The 19,499-nt window shown below is 44.9% G+C and overlaps 1 protein-coding gene across 2 annotated transcripts in view; it reads right to left on the bottom strand.

Annotated features, from left to right (window-relative positions):
* Positions 1-19,499, bottom strand: part of DSCAM (DS cell adhesion molecule) — an 861,731-nt gene that overhangs the window by 817,504 nt on the left and 24,728 nt on the right. Inside the window, exon 1 of one of the 2 annotated variants that reach the window (XM_050784547.1) lies at positions 11,652-11,819. The exons of the other annotated variant lie outside the window; for it this stretch is intronic. Within the exon in view, the coding sequence (XP_050640504.1) occupies positions 11,652-11,694 (43 nt within the window). The 5' untranslated portion in view covers positions 11,695-11,819. Of the gene's footprint in view, positions 1-11,651; positions 11,820-19,499 lie in introns of those variants that run through there. 2 annotated transcript variants of the gene reach the window in all.

The raw sequence follows: 19,499 nt of genomic DNA, 5'->3' as shown, positions 1-19,499 counted from the left end.
AATGGATCTCCACGATAATCAATTCATTGCACAACCTTAACCTGCCTTGGCCACCAGTCAGGCTGGACCTAATCATATTTATTCTTATCAAGAGATGCTAGAAACCCCAGGGAAAAATACTCAACACTTATTACTGTACGAAAGAAATATTTTCTATGGATTAAGGTGATTTGTTCTAATAATAACACTGAGTCACACTATCTCTCATTTTTACTTTTTTTAATAAAGAAAGTGTTTCACCACTTACAATTACTCATGAGTCTAATGCAGGTTATTAAATCTGATGATGGAAATATTTATGCCCTTTCTGTGGCAGAGAGATGGGAAAAGATTGACCTACTCTACTACAAAATTTAAAAGAGAACAGTCTGTGCTATACCATGTAGGTTGTGAAAACTCCAAATCAGAGAGGAATTGTGAGCTATTTTAAACTGAAATCTTCCTCTGCAATTCCCCTCTCAGAGCTTGTGACTTCTTAATATAATGCGCCCACCCCCTTTTAAAGGAACATGAGTATAGGAAACTATTATTGCAAAGAAACAGTCTACCCCAATTCCTGTAGTGATGAGTAAGCAGAATTCACATTTATTCAGCCTACAATGGCTTTTATACCATTTCCTTCTAAAGCTAAATTTCAAAACAGCCACTCTAAAAGGTAATTTCTATAGTGAAACACAATAAAATCGCCAAAGGATTATAACATCAAACTTGTTTAAGATGCCTAGAAGGGGAAGTTATTTTTAATATTATCTAAAATAAGATCTCAGGACACAAAAAGATATTTTTAAGGTTCTGAATTTAGGCCTCTCTCCAGCACACATTTGAGTCTATTTTAGTGCAAAAATCAAGGACACAATGTTTTGAAAAAATTAATCTGCCACCAATAACTGCCCTCAATTTTGTCATATATGTAACAAGGTCTAAAATGCACATATGCCCTTATATGCCAGTTTCTCTCTTTTTTCTGACAACTTAGCATAATGACATATGCTTTGTATGATAAATACAGTCAACTTGTGATTATTTACCTAAAAGAAAGCCAAGAAAATCCAACAGAGCAAATGACCCAGAGCCCTTTAGATCTGGCTCTGGAATGAGCTTGTGCCCTGGACAAAGGCATGTGCAGCATCCCAGGGCGGCATCAAAGCGAAACCTCTAGCTGCAAACAGATCCACTCTCCTGCCCTGTCTCACCTCATCCTAGCTCATCCCTTAAACTTGTTCAATAGAGTCACCCAAATGGTTTCCCACTATGGATCTCTTGCTTGGAGCCTCATGGTTACACGTAGGTTTCAAAGGGCTTCTCTGCTAGGACTCCAGCTGCTATTGAAGAAGGTACCAATGTGAGAAATACAATGGAATCAACACCATAAGCAAAGCACAAGCATTTATAAACCTGAATATCAAATACGCTAAAACTGGAAGAAAAAAATGATGGCACTAAGAGATAGATATTAATACACAGATGATTCGCAAGCTGCTAGCATCCACCTTGGGAGTGCCTCTGGCAGGATCACATACACCTCTACTCAAGAGTCTTTCTTGTTACTAACCCCCAGCACCGATTATCCTGAAACATGCCCAGATTCTTATGGTGGTCAGTGAAGCCCTAACCCTGTATACAGACATTTCCAATAAATTACCACGCAATACAGAGTTCTCCAACAGTTCCTCGAGATGTACTTGGAACTTTACTGGGTCAACGTCCTAGCTACTGTTTGGGTAGCTTCTTTGCAAGTGTGTGTTTTGCAAAGGTGAATTATGGTTCATGTGGATCAGAACAGGCAAAGGTATGTGTTCATAATGCAAATTCATAGGCCGTGCATACACCAAGGCTACAGAATCAAATTCTCTGGTATCAGAGCTGGAAGATGACATAACAAACATGTAAACTATAACTTGGGAGACCCTAGTGGTGGTGGGAAAAAGATGACAAAGTCACATGGGATTAGAAACACCTGAGGAGTTTCCAAACTACGGCCCATTCCCCAGAATGCTGGCATCAGAATTTCCAATAGGAGGCTAATGAGAGGAAATGCATTTCAGGAAACTTCCATATCATCTTTCTCCATTCTCCCAGACCCAGAACTCCAGGGTGTTGAGAACTGGTGTCCTCGATCCCTACCTGGGAAGGCCCAGATAGAGGGATACTAACTAATATTCAGCTTCAAGTGTCAGCAGACTGTGGTCTTCCTCTTATCCTGATGTAGGGATGGAGGGGATGTGTGGCTATGAGGCTGGCACAGCCTGTTCCTCCATATTCAATCTTCCTATAAACATTTGCCTCCACTGCCTCCAAGCATCTAATCCCACAGAAGCCTACAGCATATTCTTACCCTCCCATCCTCAGCAACAGGACGGTAGAGGTATAGGGGAGAATGTGGGGCCTCTCGTGCCTGTGAATAATAAAGGCTGATAATGTGAGATCCCCCAAGACACAGATAAACCACCCATGGATGAGAGTTCCTTACCCAAAACAAATACCTAGATCACCTCCAGGTCAAAATGGTTCTACCCAGATTTCTACACAAATATTCAATCAAGCCTATTCTAAAACAGTAGCCACCAAGGATTTAATAGCTATTGATTTGCGTGAGTCGTAATAGGTACACACACACATCTGGTAATTAATCATCCTACCCACATTCTGCTGTCATGTCAAGGCCCCAGATAGAGGTTGCTAACTTGGGCTGCCAACTCAAACAACTTGTGAAGGGAGGATTCTGTCCCTTAGACAGCATTCCACATTTCTTGTGCATTTCCTTTCCACTAGCCAACGAAATAGACAAATGACTAGCCTTTGCAGGAACTGACAAGAACTACAGCTGGCAGGAGTGATAAGTAGCCATGGTGCCTTCTCTATGGTGCCTGTGTTGCTGGTAGAGGTCATTGTTGTTATTGTTGGGTGTCTTCAGCTCATTCCTAAAATCTCACAAGTAATATTCCAAAGCATTGTTATTTCTACCCTGCTAGCCACGTATCAGTTATTAAAAATGCTCTACAGCCAAGATTAAAAAATAAACATGGCAATTAAGCAGATCAGGACTTGGATTTTCCGTATCTCTATGGAACCCAAGATCAAATCACACCATAGTGGGGCTACTGTGAAAATAATTGAATCTTGAGTTTCTCTCATGAGAAAGTGTATTTCCTAAAAGTAAGAAGTTTCCTTATTATATAGGAAATATAGCTCAGTCTTTTGTATTTAAAATAAGAAATAAAATCAAAATACAGGTAGAATTGCAGCAGTTCTAATTATCTTTCTACTTTGTCTTTCTCTTATGATACAATCATAGAAATGTTCCCATCGTCCAGCAGTTCATGCTCATGAGAAGAATCAATGCTTTACTCAATATGAGGATGAGTAATCAACGGTATGAGAGTCCACTGCAATCACCCACCTGAAGTGGCATGGATGGATCTTCAGTGCACAGCATGGGCTACCTCCCAACAGCTCCCCTCTGCCCCTGTGACCTACTCACACTGGTCCTAACACCAGCTTCAACCTGATCATTGTGGTGACTCCATGATAATGCTGAAGCCACTTTGGGACCCTAAGGTCATCAAGGTCATCACTGGGGGGGGTATCACCATACTGTTGTTTTGCAGAAGCATCCAATAATGAGAAAGGGTATTTAGAAAGAACTATACACTGGCTTTTACTGTATTATTTTCAGTGGGAAAAAAATGCAGATTTTGTGTAAAACCAGACTTAAAACTGTTTCCTGTTTCTTCCTTTTAATATTAAAGAGTCAAGACTTGTATGAATCAAAATCAGTAATTAAATAGTTCAAATTTCTTTCCATCACCTTATCAAAATGCCAATCTCATAGTCTGGAGAGACTAGCGACAAAATGATCCATTTTACAGATGGTTCTTTATAAGACAAAAGGCAAACACTTTCCACAGCATCATCTTCTAGGGCAGGTCAGGACCTGACTTTTGTCCAGATTTCCAACCTGCAAATCAGCAGTATTTGCATACAAATTCAACGATTCTACTATTAATAAAACCTAAAGCCCACTTGGAACCAGTAAACCCAGAATGCTATAAGGAACAAATACAGTCCTAGAAAGGAAGACTATTTCATTTCTTTTTTTTAATGTTAAATTGTATATACTTAAGGAAGCTGGGAGACATTAGCTAAGTGATATATGCCAGACACACACACAAAATTCATGATCTCACTTATATATGGAATCTTAAAAAGACTATTTCATTTCTCAGAGCATGTGGCATTCTTTTTCCCTTGTCCAATAACATTTGTGTCAATCACAATGCCTGGGGTGATATTGTCTGCCCCATACAGACTGACAAATAAGGACTTCATATCTTGCAATTTAAAACCCAAGAGTTTGAGAACAGGTTAACAAGAAGGGACTTGTGATAATCACAGGATCCTACATTTGAACTCTTCCCTCAGTAATTGCTTTACTCTAAACATGTATGCAGATTTCACCCTCCTACTATCCTGCTGTGAAACATCTTTAAGAAAGGCAAGACTTATTACAGAAGAAATATTTGTAGCAGTGCTGCAAGTTTGATGTCCTCCCTTCACCTCCAGTCTTTTGTTCAGATCTAAAGCTGTTTCCAGATAATATATATATTGCTTCCTCACCCCCAGCTTCCCAAGCCTAACATAGATTTAAAGACTGAGAGCATTTCTAGAATATTCTGCAGAGAGTCCAAACAGATTTCATAATATTTCTGCAAGGGTTGGTATGCTTTTTTTTTTTTTCTCTCCTACAAAATGCTGTACGGAGCTGGGACGTTAGGGGAAGCTAGCATTTAGTATGGAGGTGATCTCTTGCATTTTCAATTCTTTCTTTCACTGTCTTTGCGGCTGCACTTAAAAACAGCTTTCTATAAATAGGACTGCTTGCTCACTCTTAAATCTTACTCACTGTCTTCTCAGTAAAAAAAAAATAACTAGGGATACAGGCAAGATTCATTAATCCCTGTCATTCCATCTCTCTGTGTAGTAGCCTCTTTCCTTCTTCTTATCTTGACGTATATCTTCTCAATCCCATTCATCCCTCTCTGTTAAACCATAATATACATTTACATAATCCAGGGGGCTTAAAGACCAAAAATTAATCCAGTTGCATGATTTTTTAAAAATTCAGCGTTGATCACATAGAACAAATAGAGATCTCCAAAAATCAAAAGCTGATAAATACTGTAAGCTATAAGACACTTAATTTGATTTTTATATTTGGACAAAAATCAACCTTAACAATGATTAAAACCTATCCTTTCATGTTACTTTCATGAAGATACCAACTGTCATATTTGAATCTGCAAAATAAGAATAAAGATAATGACAAAAAACCATAAATCCATGAGATGCTTAAGAAAACAGCAGTATGACTTTTTAAAGATGATTAAGGCCTGAGAAACTAAGCTCGTTTTGATGTCCTGCGTGGCTCTTTGATGAAGAAATGAATTCCCAGGAGCTGAGGCGGGGGGAACCTAAATGTCGGTTCGATGTTTCTGGCTGGCTTTCAAAATGCGACAGGGCAATAAACATTGTATAGGAATTTTAAATCATGCCATTTAGCAGCATACACTTGAGAACAAGGGGTCCAGCACATGGATGAAATTATTGTCCGTGACACTTGACCCACTGCACGGCAGGAAGAGCACCTAAAGCAATTATATAGCTGTTGTGCAACAGTGATAAAGTCCCATCAAATACTCGAAACGTGAATCTGTTTTTGAAAAGAGAAGAAAATGCCCCAAGCCACAGGCATTTCTGGAAAGTAAACATTTTTCACCGTGATTGAGTCACTACGACAGTAAAAGGTGGGTAGCAAAAGAGTCCAATGGTTTAGCCATCAGATTTCAAGATGGGGACCAGAAGGGCAAGGCCAGCAAAGAAAACTAGGATGGGAAGCCAGTCAGCTAGAGGCAGAAGAGAGAGGTGGATGGGAGGGAGGCAGGTGAGTTAAGGAGGGGAGAAAGGCTCTGCCTGTCACTTCATCCTTTCATTCCATAAGGAACATCATCTATTTCCACCACTCCATACCATGTGCTGTGCTCTTTGCTAAGGACATGCTCAAGCTTCACACCCATCTCAGACTGTGGAGGCTCCTGTCTATCTAGTGAGAGAGGTAGTCACTAGTGAAATCAGCATTACCTAAATGCAGGGTTAACGATTACCATAGACACCATCAAGGCAACAGCCAAGATTTTAAGAAAAAGGATAATATCGAGGGAATGGATTTTTCAGGGGTAGATCTCTGAAACTCAACCCTTTTGAATGTCCTGGTCAGAAGCTATCTGACCTCCAAACCAAAATCCTGTCCCTGCTTCCCTCCTGCCACCTTGACAGACCTTGCGTCACCTGCAGAAAACATCCGTGTGCTCCACCCTTTGAATTCAGAACGACATAGTGGATACTCCGTGGGGCTGCTGGAATCTTCCACTCCCACTGCCTTATCTTAACCCATAGATTCGGTAAGGGAAATGCAACTTTGAATTTTCTTGCATTTTCACAACATTGAAGAAAAGAACATAAATATAGTTGGGGGGGAGGGGCGGGGAGAGAGAAGATGAGCATTTTTGTGCCCAGGTCTTTGGAACATGAAGCATTAACCCCCCGGTCCAGGGGAACAGGTGTTTTCCAGTGGGCCTGGGGGAGAGGGAAGGGGGCTCCCGGTCCCGGAGCCTTGCCTGCGGAGATTGATGGACTGCGGAGGAGCGGGCACGTCAGCATCACCCCTGTCACCATCAGCAGGAGAAGCGGCGGCTCCTGGAATGACATTGGAAGGTCAGCCAATCAGGCGCAGAGCTGCTCCCGGAGCTGCCACCTCCGAGGCGCGCGCCACGCCGGGGCTCCCTTGCGGCTTTGGAAAGCGGGTGCAAATGCACCCTTCTGCGGGCCCGCTACCCACTGCAACACCTCTGTTTCCTTTCTGGGCACCTTCCGGGTTTCTAGATATTGCTGTGAACATGTTCCTCCGCTGAAAACAAAGGCTGCCGGACTCCGCCTGGCCTGCGGTTGCCTTTCACAGTTCCTGTTAGACGAACTCTACGACACGCGAGTTTGGGCGCCCTGAACTTGAGACAGCGTGGGATGGCGTCTTCAGAAGAAAGCCCCTGACCATCTGCATGGAGCAGTCCTCCCTCGGCGGCTGCTGGGTTTGCTGGCTCTGCTGAAGGCTGGCTGCAAGAGTCTTGTGAGGTTTGCCGCCCACTAGTGTCCTATGGCGGGGACACAATCGGCATGCAGGTAGCACCACCTCCCTATCTCCCAGGCCGAGGGTGCGGGCACCAAGGCCCAGCGTGCACTTCAGTGCAGCAGCCAAGAAATGCCCAGACGTGCTCGTTTGTGTGGGCACACCCCTGGGTGCCTGCCCTGTTCTGGTGAGGTGGGCCACGCATGGAAACCAGGGAAATCGAAGTGCTCGTTTCTGAAATACTATGGAATGCAATGCCTAATGCAAAATACATTCTTTTTCACTACCTAGTAATTATTTATGAGTCACATTCATAATCTTGCCCGTAGAATTCAGCTAATTTTATGAAACCTGGATGCCACAGATTTTGTAAATGCACCCACTTGAGAAACCCATCATTTTCTTTTGCAAACATAAATTTCCAATCTAGTGTTCACAGGTCTTTCTTTATAAAGTGACCTCCTTCCTCTCTTTCTCTCTCTCTCTCAATCAAGTTTTAATACGCATTGAATTGAGTCTCTTGTCAAAATACTCCATGCCCCTTACCCCAGACACATCTAAGATAAAATACCTTGCCAGCTACCTGGAGGTCCAGGAATTGGGGATTAAAATTGGCAAATATTTTAGTCAAAATTAGTTCTCCTACCAAAATGCCTTATTGCATGGGTTCAGCCCCCATGACTCACTGATCCCCTGAGGCAGCAAACCATGGTCACACCAAAGTGACAAAGGAGAGAGTCAAAAAGTGGAAAAGGATCCATTGGCATTTATTAAAGGTCTGCGTGGCGTTTTGTTTTCCTACAGAGGGCATCTTGGAGGGGCATGCAGCTTAAGTTAAAAGGCCTAGGAATTTTAGGTAAACCCTGAGATTATGGATAGATTTTTAATCTGCTTAATAAAGATGGGGTAGAAAGGGAAGGGGAGGCAGCCCTGAAATTGTTCACCTGATAACATTTTTTCCTTACACACATTTATGTGAATTAAATAAAAATCACCTTCAAAGTCCTTAAGGTGCATTTGTATTTACAAAGGTCTGCTTCTAATTAAATAAAATAGCAAGTGTGTGCTCTGTAATTTCCTATCAAGTGAATGGATGAAGCTCAAAGGTGCTGCATACTCACCTTCTCTTTAATGAGCACCTTCTTACTCCCATCACCCCACCCTCTCTAATCTCCACGATGCTCAGGTCCCATGAAAGCGGATGCAGTAGAGCTCAAAATCCCACGGCTCAGGAAAAGATGATGTCAGGAATGCATGTGTGTGAGTCTGTGTGTGTGTGTGTGTGTGTGTGTGTAAAAACAGAGATGCCAGGATACTAGCAAAAATATATTATATATAATAAATCTGATTCTTTATCATTCTGCTTGTCTGAAGGCCCGGCTCTGCTTTTAGCAATAATTTTAAACTAGAATGTGCTCTGGGGTTAAAACCAGCAGAAATGGTGATGAAACACAATGCAGTAGGAAGCTTTGCTGAGAAGACACTGAGGGACGTGTGTGGGTGAGTGTCTGCACATACGTGTACCTTGGCGTCTTGCACTGTAACAGAAGCTCGCGTGTATTTCCAGAACATGGCAGAACAAATTGCTTTAAAACACGATTACTGCACCTTATCAGGTGAGGTCATTCATTTAAGGGTTTAACCCATTAAAGGCCTGGTCAATGACTTCTTCTTTTTTTTTTTTTTCCCCCAAAAATACTGTCTGCAGCCTGTCTAGCAATCATACTTTTACTAAGAAATAACTGTACTTCCGACACATCAATAAGAAAAATGTTGTCATCTACTGTTAAAATGCAAATGTATTGTGGGCTTTTTCTAACAGTCCCAAATATTAAACTGCATAATCTTTTACAAATGAAAAAAAAAAGTTATCATGTCAGGTATTTTGATGCCTGAGGCCTAGCAATAATCAGTTTAGGTATTAGAATTCATCAATCTTTAACCACACACATTCAGAAATTTTTCAAAATTGAGGTATAACAAAATATGACAGTTGTTGACAAAAATACTTCTCCATTTTTTAAAATTTAATTCAGATAGGTAGAAAGCATTCACTCTTATATTTTTGAAATATGGTCTTACGAACAGGCATAGTTCCAAACTGGACTCTTATTTCAACATGTCTATATATTTTATGATCCTTTCCCCAGTATGTAATGAACACCATGCCTTAGAAAACTGTTTAAAGCTGATTTCCCCTCCCCCTTCAAAGATCCTAAAGCTTTAGAGTCAGGCTTTTTATTTTTTCATGCTTGATCATATAAAGAGAGGGGCATTTTTATACAAGATAGTTCCATAGTGTTCTGCTAGATTGGATCAGAATACATAATACAGTAATGTAAAATATTCATTTGTGTTTGCTGTTTATGTCTAATAGTGTGGCATCTACCTATATTTATTACAGTAATAATAATGGTGATTATCAGTTGATTTTAAAAGTCTTGAAATAATACAGAACTCACTATATGAGCACATACATAATTTTTGCATGTATTTTTCATATTGAAGAATATTTGAGGTTTTCTATAATTGTATTACCATATACAATTATTTCTATGATTGTTTATTTTAGTTATGAAATGCTAATTCAGAAAAAAGTCACACACATATACAGCATCTGTGTATCAGAGGCTAACACTCTGTATCAGTATCATAAATTCTTCCATACCATTTTGTCATACAAAATGCTTACACTGTAAATAAATACTGGCTGATGACAACCAGCACAGCCTCTTTCGTCATCCTGAAACACACACTTCCCAGTGGGGTGCAAATTTTGTTTCACCTTATAACCCAGGCCTTTCCAAGGAGTTCAGAAAGGTCCTCCCTGACAGGTGAAACAGGCTGTCAAGGCTCTGTGTCTTTGGAACACCTCTGTAGGCATCTGTACATTTCTTAGCAGGTTGCATTAACGGAAGAGCAGAAAGGGCTGACTTCCCCAACACATCTCCACATGTTCCCTAAGCAGATCTGTCCCCGAAGGGAAATTCCCAGGAGGACACAGGACAGGTACAGTGCCCTCTGGGAAAGATGGGTGTCTTGTCAGAACTTGTTGCAATTCTTTCCTGCTAGGAAATCTCAAAATGAAAGTTTCAAACACTTTGCTTTAGGTTATATTGGAGAGAAAGTATCATCTTCATGTTCATTTTGATACCACCTTCTTTCAACTCCACCTTTTCGTAGTCACCATTTTTTAAAAAAAATTGACAATGTTCATGCATTTCTTCTGGCCTGTTGGTATGTTGATTCTTTAGGTACTGTCTAGGTAGGTAAAGAAAATGCACTGCCTTGCAGCCAACATGCAGAGCTTCCCTGTGTATCTTCCAGGAAAATCTCAGAGCCTCCCCTTTGCTTCTCGTATTTTCTCACAAGGGCCAGATTTCCTCTCTTCTCTTCCTTTACCTTCTCTTCTTCTTTTCCCTCCCTCTCTCTCTCCCTTCCTCCCTCCCTCCTCTCTCTCTCTCTCTCTCTCTCTCTCCTCTCTTCTGGCTAGGGGATTCTGCTTAATGGTTTAATTTCAACTGTCAGCAGGTTATACATTTTATGCAGATGTGTGTTTCAAAATTTGAAATGGGAATTTAAGCTGTAGCTACTCCCAGGCGATGTCAAATGATGACAATTTCCTCTGGTTCCCACAAGAGAGGAAGCCATTCATACATGTAAGTTCATATTTACGCGGTGACAGACAGCCTAAGGTGCAGTCACACTTACTAATTGGGTCTGACTCAGTCAAGAGCAATAGCTTTCTAAATACCCAGGAAGAAATCATTTCAAAATATAATATTGGCTGGGCACGAGGAAAGAAATGCTATTTACAATATTCACTGATTTCATTTTTACTACTATACAGGTGTTTTTTTTTTTTTTTTTTTTAATTTGTCAACATTTCAGATGATGTAATGCTTATCAGTGCATATTTTTACATAAACGACTGTGAGGAGCATGAAGCAGCACGGGGTGCACAGAAGGACAGATCTTTCTTAAAGCCCTCCTTGGTGCTGGAGATACATTGTACTAGCATGAAATTACGTGTTTGAAAAATCTCAAAAAGCACTGAATCTGAAGGGAGATGTTCCTCATTGACCCCTCCACCTGCGTGCACTTGGAATGTCATATCCCTTTCCCAGGTTGTAATATTCAAAGTGGCGATCTTCCTGTCTCTCCTTCTGTCACCAGACCTGGTTTATTCTGAATGAGGCAGCTCTCTAGTATTGGAGTTAGGCTCTGAGCTGTCACTTGGCTAGGTAAGCGCCTTCCAATGATTACAGAGCAATTTCTCCCCGGCCTCTCCATTGCCACCTCTCCTCCCCGAAAAAACAAATATAATATTTAAAAAATAAATAAAAGCACGAAAATTTAAACACAGATGAAGAGGAAAAAGAAAGAAGACTTTACCCATGCATCCAATGCCATCCCCCGCCCCCCGGGTCAATGATAAGGAATGAAATTCATCACAAACCGAAAGGCTCACCATTCGCGAAGCTCTGGAACAAGGAGAGAGCCAGTATCCACATGCCCCTGCCGCTCCCCGGCCTCCCGCGAGCGACGCGCCGGCCTTGCCCCCTGCGCTCCGCCCGGCCCGGCTCCGCTCGCCGCTCGGCACCTGCCCGGGGGCCGCCGCCCGCCCGCCGCCCGCCGCCTGCCGAGGACGCGCCGCCGGCGCCGCCGCCGCTGCCGCTGCCTAGCCGCCCGGGCACGCGGCGCGGCCGGGCTCCGGAGCGAGGGCTGCGCTCGCCGCGCGCTGCGCTCCTGCACACCTGCTCCCGGGCGCCGCGCCCCACGCTGCGGCCGGAGCCCAGGTGCGCCGTCAGCTCAGTGGGCCCCCGGCAGGTCGGCAGGTGGAGAGAGCCGCAGACGCGGGCGTGAGCTCATCCCGGGCACCCGGTGCCCAGAATGCGCAGCCAGCGGCCTCCCGTGCGCCAGCCCTCACCCTCCGCATCCAGGCAGCAGGCGGGCGGGCAGGCTCATCTTTGCCGTGCTCCGGCCTCAGTCACATGGATCCCTCTGCCAACCTTCCCTGCCTGCGAGCCGGGCGAGTGAAGCCGAGCGCGGAGGCGAGCAGGGACCCCTCCCCTGCCTCTGGCCGCTGGGGCGCTCTGCAGTCTTAAAGCAGCAGCAGAGACGTGCAGCCGAACTGAGACAGGACCGGGGAGAGCGCAGCCACCGCACAGTCACGCACAGTCATCAGGAGGAATTTCTTAGAGGCTTAAATAATCATTTCTACAGCTGCTTATTTTTAGTTATTTTCCTGCAGGTTGCTAATAAGAGATGGCCAGGGTGACTATTGCGGAAGGTGGCCAGCCACAGAGAGGTGAACATGAAATGCTCGTAGTTTTAATAAGATGTGCTGCTGGATTCCGATTCCGTATTTACTCTCAGAAAAGTCCAGTTCATTTGCCTAGTGGGAAATGTTCCTTCCAAATCCTTGCTGCTACTGTAAAGATCTCTATGATTTCACAGGCTAATTTTTAATTATCTTGAATACATTGTAGAATGCAAACACAAGCACTTCTAATTTTGCTCTCTGAATGGCGCATAAAAAAGCTGATTGAAATTGCTGATAATTTGAGTAATCCCAAACATATAACCCCTTTCACGTTTCTGTGAAAAGTCAATATGTTAACATTTCCTGAATGTCCTGTATGATTCCTGAAGTCATGATAATAAATTAAAGCTCTCAAAAGGGCGTACATCCATCCATCACTTTGCAATATAATGACCGACAGGGCTGGAATGCACCCCAGTGTAGAACCCAGGATGAAATGCTCAGAGGCAGGACAATCAGGACTGAGAAAAAGCATTCGGTGGGGGTCAAGGGAGATATTTTCAAGGGAAATTGAGTAGGCTTTTTCCTAGGCACCAGGTATCTTCTAACTGGGCTCCATGTCCCCCTCCAAATACAGAAGAACGATGCACATCTCACACAGCTCACAAAACAACACAGGAGAAGCAAATGGTGAGGCAGAAACAAAATGGTGCTTTACCAGGGTTGGGCACAAGATGGCCAGGCCCTGTGTACCGGGAAGGGTCAGCTGAGCCGGTGATGCTGCCTGGCTCACCACTGCTCTGCAGCTGCAGGTGATCACGTGCTGCCGCCCACTCAGGCTGCGCAGGCCCAGCCCCCAGTACCACGCACCAGAACCAGTGTCCTCCGGCTTTGCAAATGCTGGGTGCTCAGTCCCTGGTCCTTCCCAAATGCAGCCCAGGAAGGCAGAGGATGGGCCCGATTCTGTCCCTGCATCCAGCTGGTTGACCTATTCATTAATTCTTACTTGCACACTAGCCACCTGCAAGGGTGCCCAGGCACTGGGGTCAGGCAAACCCGGGGTCAAATTGCAGCTCCTCCACTACCCCGATGTGGGGCTTCTGCGTGTGACTTGAGCCTCACTTTCCTCATACACAGACTGGAAATTACCACAGTTCTTAACTCACAGGGCTGTGAAGATCTTTCCATCCGTTGACAGCACATGGTCACTATAGTTAGCGATGGCTGTGGTTAACTGTTACTGAGTTTTGGAGCAGGGCTGGAAACATGATTTGCAGGGTCCACTGCAAAATGAAAATTTTCTCAAAATGAAAAAAACGAAAAGGAAGCACCATGACAAGTATAAAACAGAACACTTTCTCCTTTCTTTCTTCCTGCCTCTCTCAACCAGTCATGGTGTCTTCTTCATGCTGCTCTTCCTCAGGCATGGGAATGCAGCCCTGCACAGACCCCACAGCGCTTCCAGGTGACTCGGTGCAGTACAAGAGGCTTGTACTTGCCAGTTGCTTCCCGGCGCTTGGCTGCACCCACATGCTGTGACCAGCCACAGTTAGAGGGTGGGGAAGCCACTGTCTCTCTCCCACAGCCCAGTGTCCCAATGTACAGTGGACATGAGATCCCTCAGGGATTGCAACCTCCCTGCTGGGAAGCTCTGGGTACCTGGACTGGAGGTGGGTGCGAGGCTCTGGAATGTGCCCTGGCACTGCCAGCCTGCTGAGGGGACGGTCACTGCCGGGCCTCACAGTGAACCCCTACACAGTGCTTGTCCTACACATATGCCCAGACACCCACCACAGATGGCAGGTGGTGGCAGAACACAGGCTTGCTGTTCCAAAATGATGCAGTTGCCACCCTATTGGGGGGCAGCAACAATTGCAGGGGCAGAGGCTGCTCAAGAGTTGGGGGAACATGAGGTTGGGAAGTGGACAGCTGAGAACCTCTCCCAAAGGAGAGGTGGCAGGTGGCAGGATGGTACAGGAGCCAAGGCTACAAGCCCCCGTCATACTCCACTGTCCCACTGGATTTAGAAAAGGTAAAACAGAGATGATATCATTAAACATTTCAAGATGGTGACTACAGAGAATTCAACCTCAAGTGCAGGCCCTTCTTTGCTTGGGACCAGATGGGACCCCATGTGAGTGCGACCCTATGTGGTTGTCTATTAACGCATCTGCCACAGGCTGAATGGGTGAAGGATCTTGAATGCGCCTAACACATGCACCAGAGTCTTTTCAAATGTATTTACATAATAGACTTCAGTAAGAAACACACTTATTTCTCACTAAACTGTGAGTTCCATGAGACCAGACACTCTTTCCTATTCAGGGCGGTATCCTCATGGCCTGGCCCAAGTACATGCTGGGTAAGTATTTGTGGGCTGGAATGGAGATCTCTAATGCAGGTAGAAGGTGGAACCTGTCCTCAGATACGCACACGTGTACACATAAAGTACCGTGGAAATTTAAGAGGGAAAGTGAGTACTGTACTTCATACAGAAGTCTCAGAGGAAATGGCAAGAAAGTTGAGCTTTCAAATTCAGTTAAGATGTCAATATGCAAAACTGAGTCAAGGACGGGGGCATTCTGCCCTGAGAGTAGAGACATCTGGAAAAGACAGCTTTATAAAATAGCTTAGGTTTACAGCGATTCCTCCTTTTGTATTGCTAATCAGTGTAGCCTCTGGAAGACCACTTTTGACCTGAAACAATTCCATCCAGACTTGTCCCTTCCCCGGTTCTGTCTTCCTACAGCTCTTGGTCAGCCATCCAAGTGGAAGAAAGGTGAAGTCAAAGAGGCCACCTTGGTGCCCACTTGACTGATGCTAAATAAGAAACAATGCACATTTGAGGAGTTACATCATCCAAGTTACATCATCCACGTATAGCATCTGTTACTCCTCTGTTTTCTGTTGGAGAACCGGGAGAGCATATACGAAGCTATGGCCTTTGAGCCTTGTGCTAAAGGAAGGGTTGGGGTTGAATGTTGCCAGGGATGAGCGAGGAGGGCATTTTAGGCAGGAAGGTCTCCACCGTGAAGCCTCACTCCTATTGGACCTGTGGGGTTCATTCTGATCAAGGCAATAAGGAGTTTCCCATGGGGGACCTGTATTAGTTGCCTAGGGCTGCTGAAACAAAGGTCTCCAAACTGGGTCACTTAAAACAACAGGAATGTATTGTCTTAGAATTTGGAATGCTAAAAGTCCAAAATCAAGGTGTTGGTAGGACCCTCCGCGTTCTGCAACCTGCAGGGAAGAGCTTCCCCTTTTCTCATCCAGCCTCTAGTGGTTGCTGCCATCCTTGGCACTCTTTGACTTGCAGCTGCACCCTTCTGATCTCAGCCTCTGTCTTCACATGGCCTTCTTTCTCTCTGTAAGTGTCTGGGCCTCTCTTCTCCTCTTCTTACAAGAATGGTGGTTATGTTAGAGACTCACCCTACTCCATGATCTCATTTCAACTTATTACCTTTGCAACCTTTGATGTCCCTACTCTCAAATAGGGTCCCACTCTGAGGTACTGTGGGTTAGGATTGCACCGTATGTTTTGGAGAGAAGGGAATGCAGTTAAACCCCAACAGGATCAAGATGCCTGAAGTCAAAAGGTAAGAGGCAGGGAAGGGTTTCCGTAGATTTGGGTGAGGACACCAGCATCTTGCTTTGTAACTCACTTGAGCCACGTGCATCAGGGGCCATCACAGTGCTCCCCTGTGCAGAGAAGGAGCTCGGACTTTACCTGGAGTCTCAGTTTCTTCTCGTGGAAAATTGAGTAATCATACCCACCCTTCCTATTTTAGAAGATTGTTGAGAGGATTCAATGAGATATGGGAGTTGGCTCTGAGAAGGTTACACAGATAACCACTACATGATGTCATCACAGCCTACAACTGGACCTACAGAAACATTTTGAGGAAACACATTACTTGGCAAAGCCTCAATCTGGCTGTAGGGTGTTTTGATTCATTGACGCCAGACACAGCCACACCTCTGGTCTCAGAACTGCAAAGGGCAGAGATGACCAAAAATGTCAGCAGCGACCCACCCATTTCTTCCTCCAGTGAACTGACTGAGTCCTTCAACAAATACATGGTGTAAGTCTGTTATCTAGAGGCTGTTATAACAGTCCCTGTGGGGTTAAAGATGGATGAGGATGAACTGGGATGGGCACCGGGGAGCCTGTGGACTGCTTGAAATGTTCTCCATATGCGTGTGGGTGAACACCACACAGGAGCATACACATGGAAAATTTGTCACGCTATATGCTTAAGCCTTATGTACTTTACATGCCTTACTGTGTGTAAAAAAATAAAGACCAAAACACAGTATCTACTAACCTCAATTAAGCAAGAAATTCAAATAATAGTGACAACAATTTGATAAGATAAATTATATAATCAGGAGTTGACACATCTAATTCAACTAGCTGGTGTGGTGTGTATGTGCCTGTGTGTGTGCTGTCCATGTGTGTCTTTCTGTGTGTGCTGTTTGTGTGGTATCTGTGTTTGTGTGTTTGTGAAAGTGTGTTGTGTGTCTATGTGTTTCTGTGGTGTGTGTTTTTATTTTAGTGTGTGTGTGTATTCTGTGTGCTTGCATATGTGGTGTGTGTTTATGTGCATTGTTTTATGTGTGTGTGCGTGTGTGTGTGTGTGTGTGTATGTGTGTGGTGGAAACAGGTGTGGCAGAGACAGTGAGCAGGAAAGGCTTCCCTGCAGATACCGGAGCTGAGTCCTGAACACTCTATTGGCTTCAGCCTTGTACACGAAGGAACAGTTGCTCCCCACCCCCACCCAGCAGAGAGAGCTGAATGTACAGAGACACAGACTGGAAGGACACAGCACAGTCATGGAAGGCCCCTTGCAAGGAGGAGCTGGGCTCCATCCTGAAGGCAAGAGGAAACCACTGATGTATGGTCAGTAAGGAAGTGACACAATGAGGGGTATGCCTTGGAAACATTCCCTTCTGGGGACACACTGGATAATGGCCTGAGGAATGTGAGAAAGATGCAGGGAGGACTTTCTAGGAAATGAGTAAGACCTGACCAACGCAGTAGGACTGGAATAAAGGCACTTGCTGCAGATAATAGTGAAAGACATTTAAAAGGTGAGATGATCAGGAGTTGAAAATACTTTAATAGTACTTTAAATAACAGTTGCATCATTCTCAATACATGAGGTCGTTAGCCTGTCACTGATACTCATTCAGCGCCTGTATGTTCAGTTTTAGGCCACATGCTGCCTGTGCTCACGAAATCAACTCTTTCCTGAGAGGCGAGCACTACTGCTCTCCTCCCTGTCCACCAGATGCAGAATCCTCGGCTCAGAGTGGTCCAGAACCTTGCACTCTATCACCAGTCAGTGAGGGGCAGAGCTTGGCCTGAACCCAAGCACAACACCCAGAGGTCCAGTAATGATCAGTCGAAGAGGGAAGAGATGGGGCATGTGGGGAGGGATGGGGAGGATGGCAAGGTGACTCCAAAAGATCCATGGTGGATACTTGTGTAGACAGAGCCGCCTCTGACCAAGAACAGGAACCCCATCTTCTCCCATGGGCTTTTATGTTTCTCCCCACTTCTATTCTCTCACACACAGCCTGGTCTCTGTAAAGCAGCCAGCTTGATCCTGCAATGCCCACACACACACACACACACACACACACACACACACACACACCTGGTCTCTGTAAAGCAGCCAGCTTGATCCTGCAATGCACACACACACACACACACACACACACACACACACACACACACACGATGATTGGAAGCCCTGGTCAAACTCTCCATTGCCTCCCTGTATCAGTGATTTCATACAAGGTGAAATCCGACGTCCTCACCAAGGCCATGAGCCCTGTGTTATCCAGCACCAGCTCCAGATCCCCTGCTCCTGCCACCTTCCTGCTCATACATTCAGCGCTGGCTTCCTGCATTTTGCTTAGGCACACTCAGCACAGGCGCACACTCTTCCCTCAGCCACCCCAGGGGCCGCCCTCCCACTGCCATCACTGCTAACGTAAACACCTCTTCGAGAGCCTTTCCCTGACAAACCCCCACACCAACAGCATTCTCTACCCTACCAGCGTGTATCCACTGAGCTTCATTTTCTCTGTATTGATGTATAAATGTATGCAATTATCTACAGGCTTATCCTTAGATGAAAGCTGAGATTGTGTCTTTCTGTTCACTTCTACACTCACCACATCTAGAATAATGCTCAGCATATAGTAAATGCTCAATGAATATCTGCTGAATTAAGAGACACTCGATTAAAAAAAAAAAAAAAAAAAGTGTTGCATGAGGCAACGCACAGAGACCCTTAGTGACATCTCCTGCATTTCACACCTTGGGAGACACAGAGTTGTGACAGAAAAAAAAAACCCAGATGGAAGGGAATTTAAAAAAAAATTCTTAGATGTCAAGTCAGCTTATCAACTTGCATAAACATTTCATCAAAATAAATATTTCTTTACTCTGCACTGGGCAGGTGGCTTGCTCACAGGCACTCTAACAAGGTGTTTTTTTAAATGAAGACAGGTAGTGAGTCTAGGGATTTGAATTATAAGAAAAGGTCAAGGCGGGGTTTGTATCAAATAGGTTTTAGAAGCAGAGAACACTTCAAAGCCAAACATAAGCCTGTGTGCAGAGCACTGATCATGGCGGCCCACTGGGATTCGGTTGAGGGGAAGGACGACGCTGAGGGAAGAGGCTGGGGGGAGAGCTGCAGATGGGGGTGCGAGCCTGGATCTGCCTGAGGGACCTGAGTTCCCACCAGCCCCGGGACTCCTGTGGAGGGGTGCAGCGGCCCCCTCTTGAAAGAACAGCGTTCACACAGAGTTCCTGGAGGCGCCAGGCGTGCCAGGCAGCTGTCCCGGGGGCCTCGTTATGCTAGGGGCCTCCAGATGAGATAACGCGGAGAAATCCTGGTTTCAGCACGGGGCTTTCAATGTCTGGGGAATGATCCAGCGTGGCCCCGAGGACAGCAGAATGAGGAAGCAGCTCAGGGATCCTCGTATGACCCCTGTAGCCCCAGTCACAGCTCAGCTCTGTGGCTTCGTGGGCAGCTTTTC

This window comes from Macaca thibetana, chromosome 3 (assembly GCF_024542745.1).
Source record: "Macaca thibetana thibetana isolate TM-01 chromosome 3, ASM2454274v1, whole genome shotgun sequence".
Taxonomy (NCBI): Eukaryota; Metazoa; Chordata; class Mammalia; order Primates; family Cercopithecidae; genus Macaca; species Macaca thibetana.
Note: the sequence above shows the minus strand (reverse complement) of the source record. Positions and strands in the feature narration are given on the sequence as shown.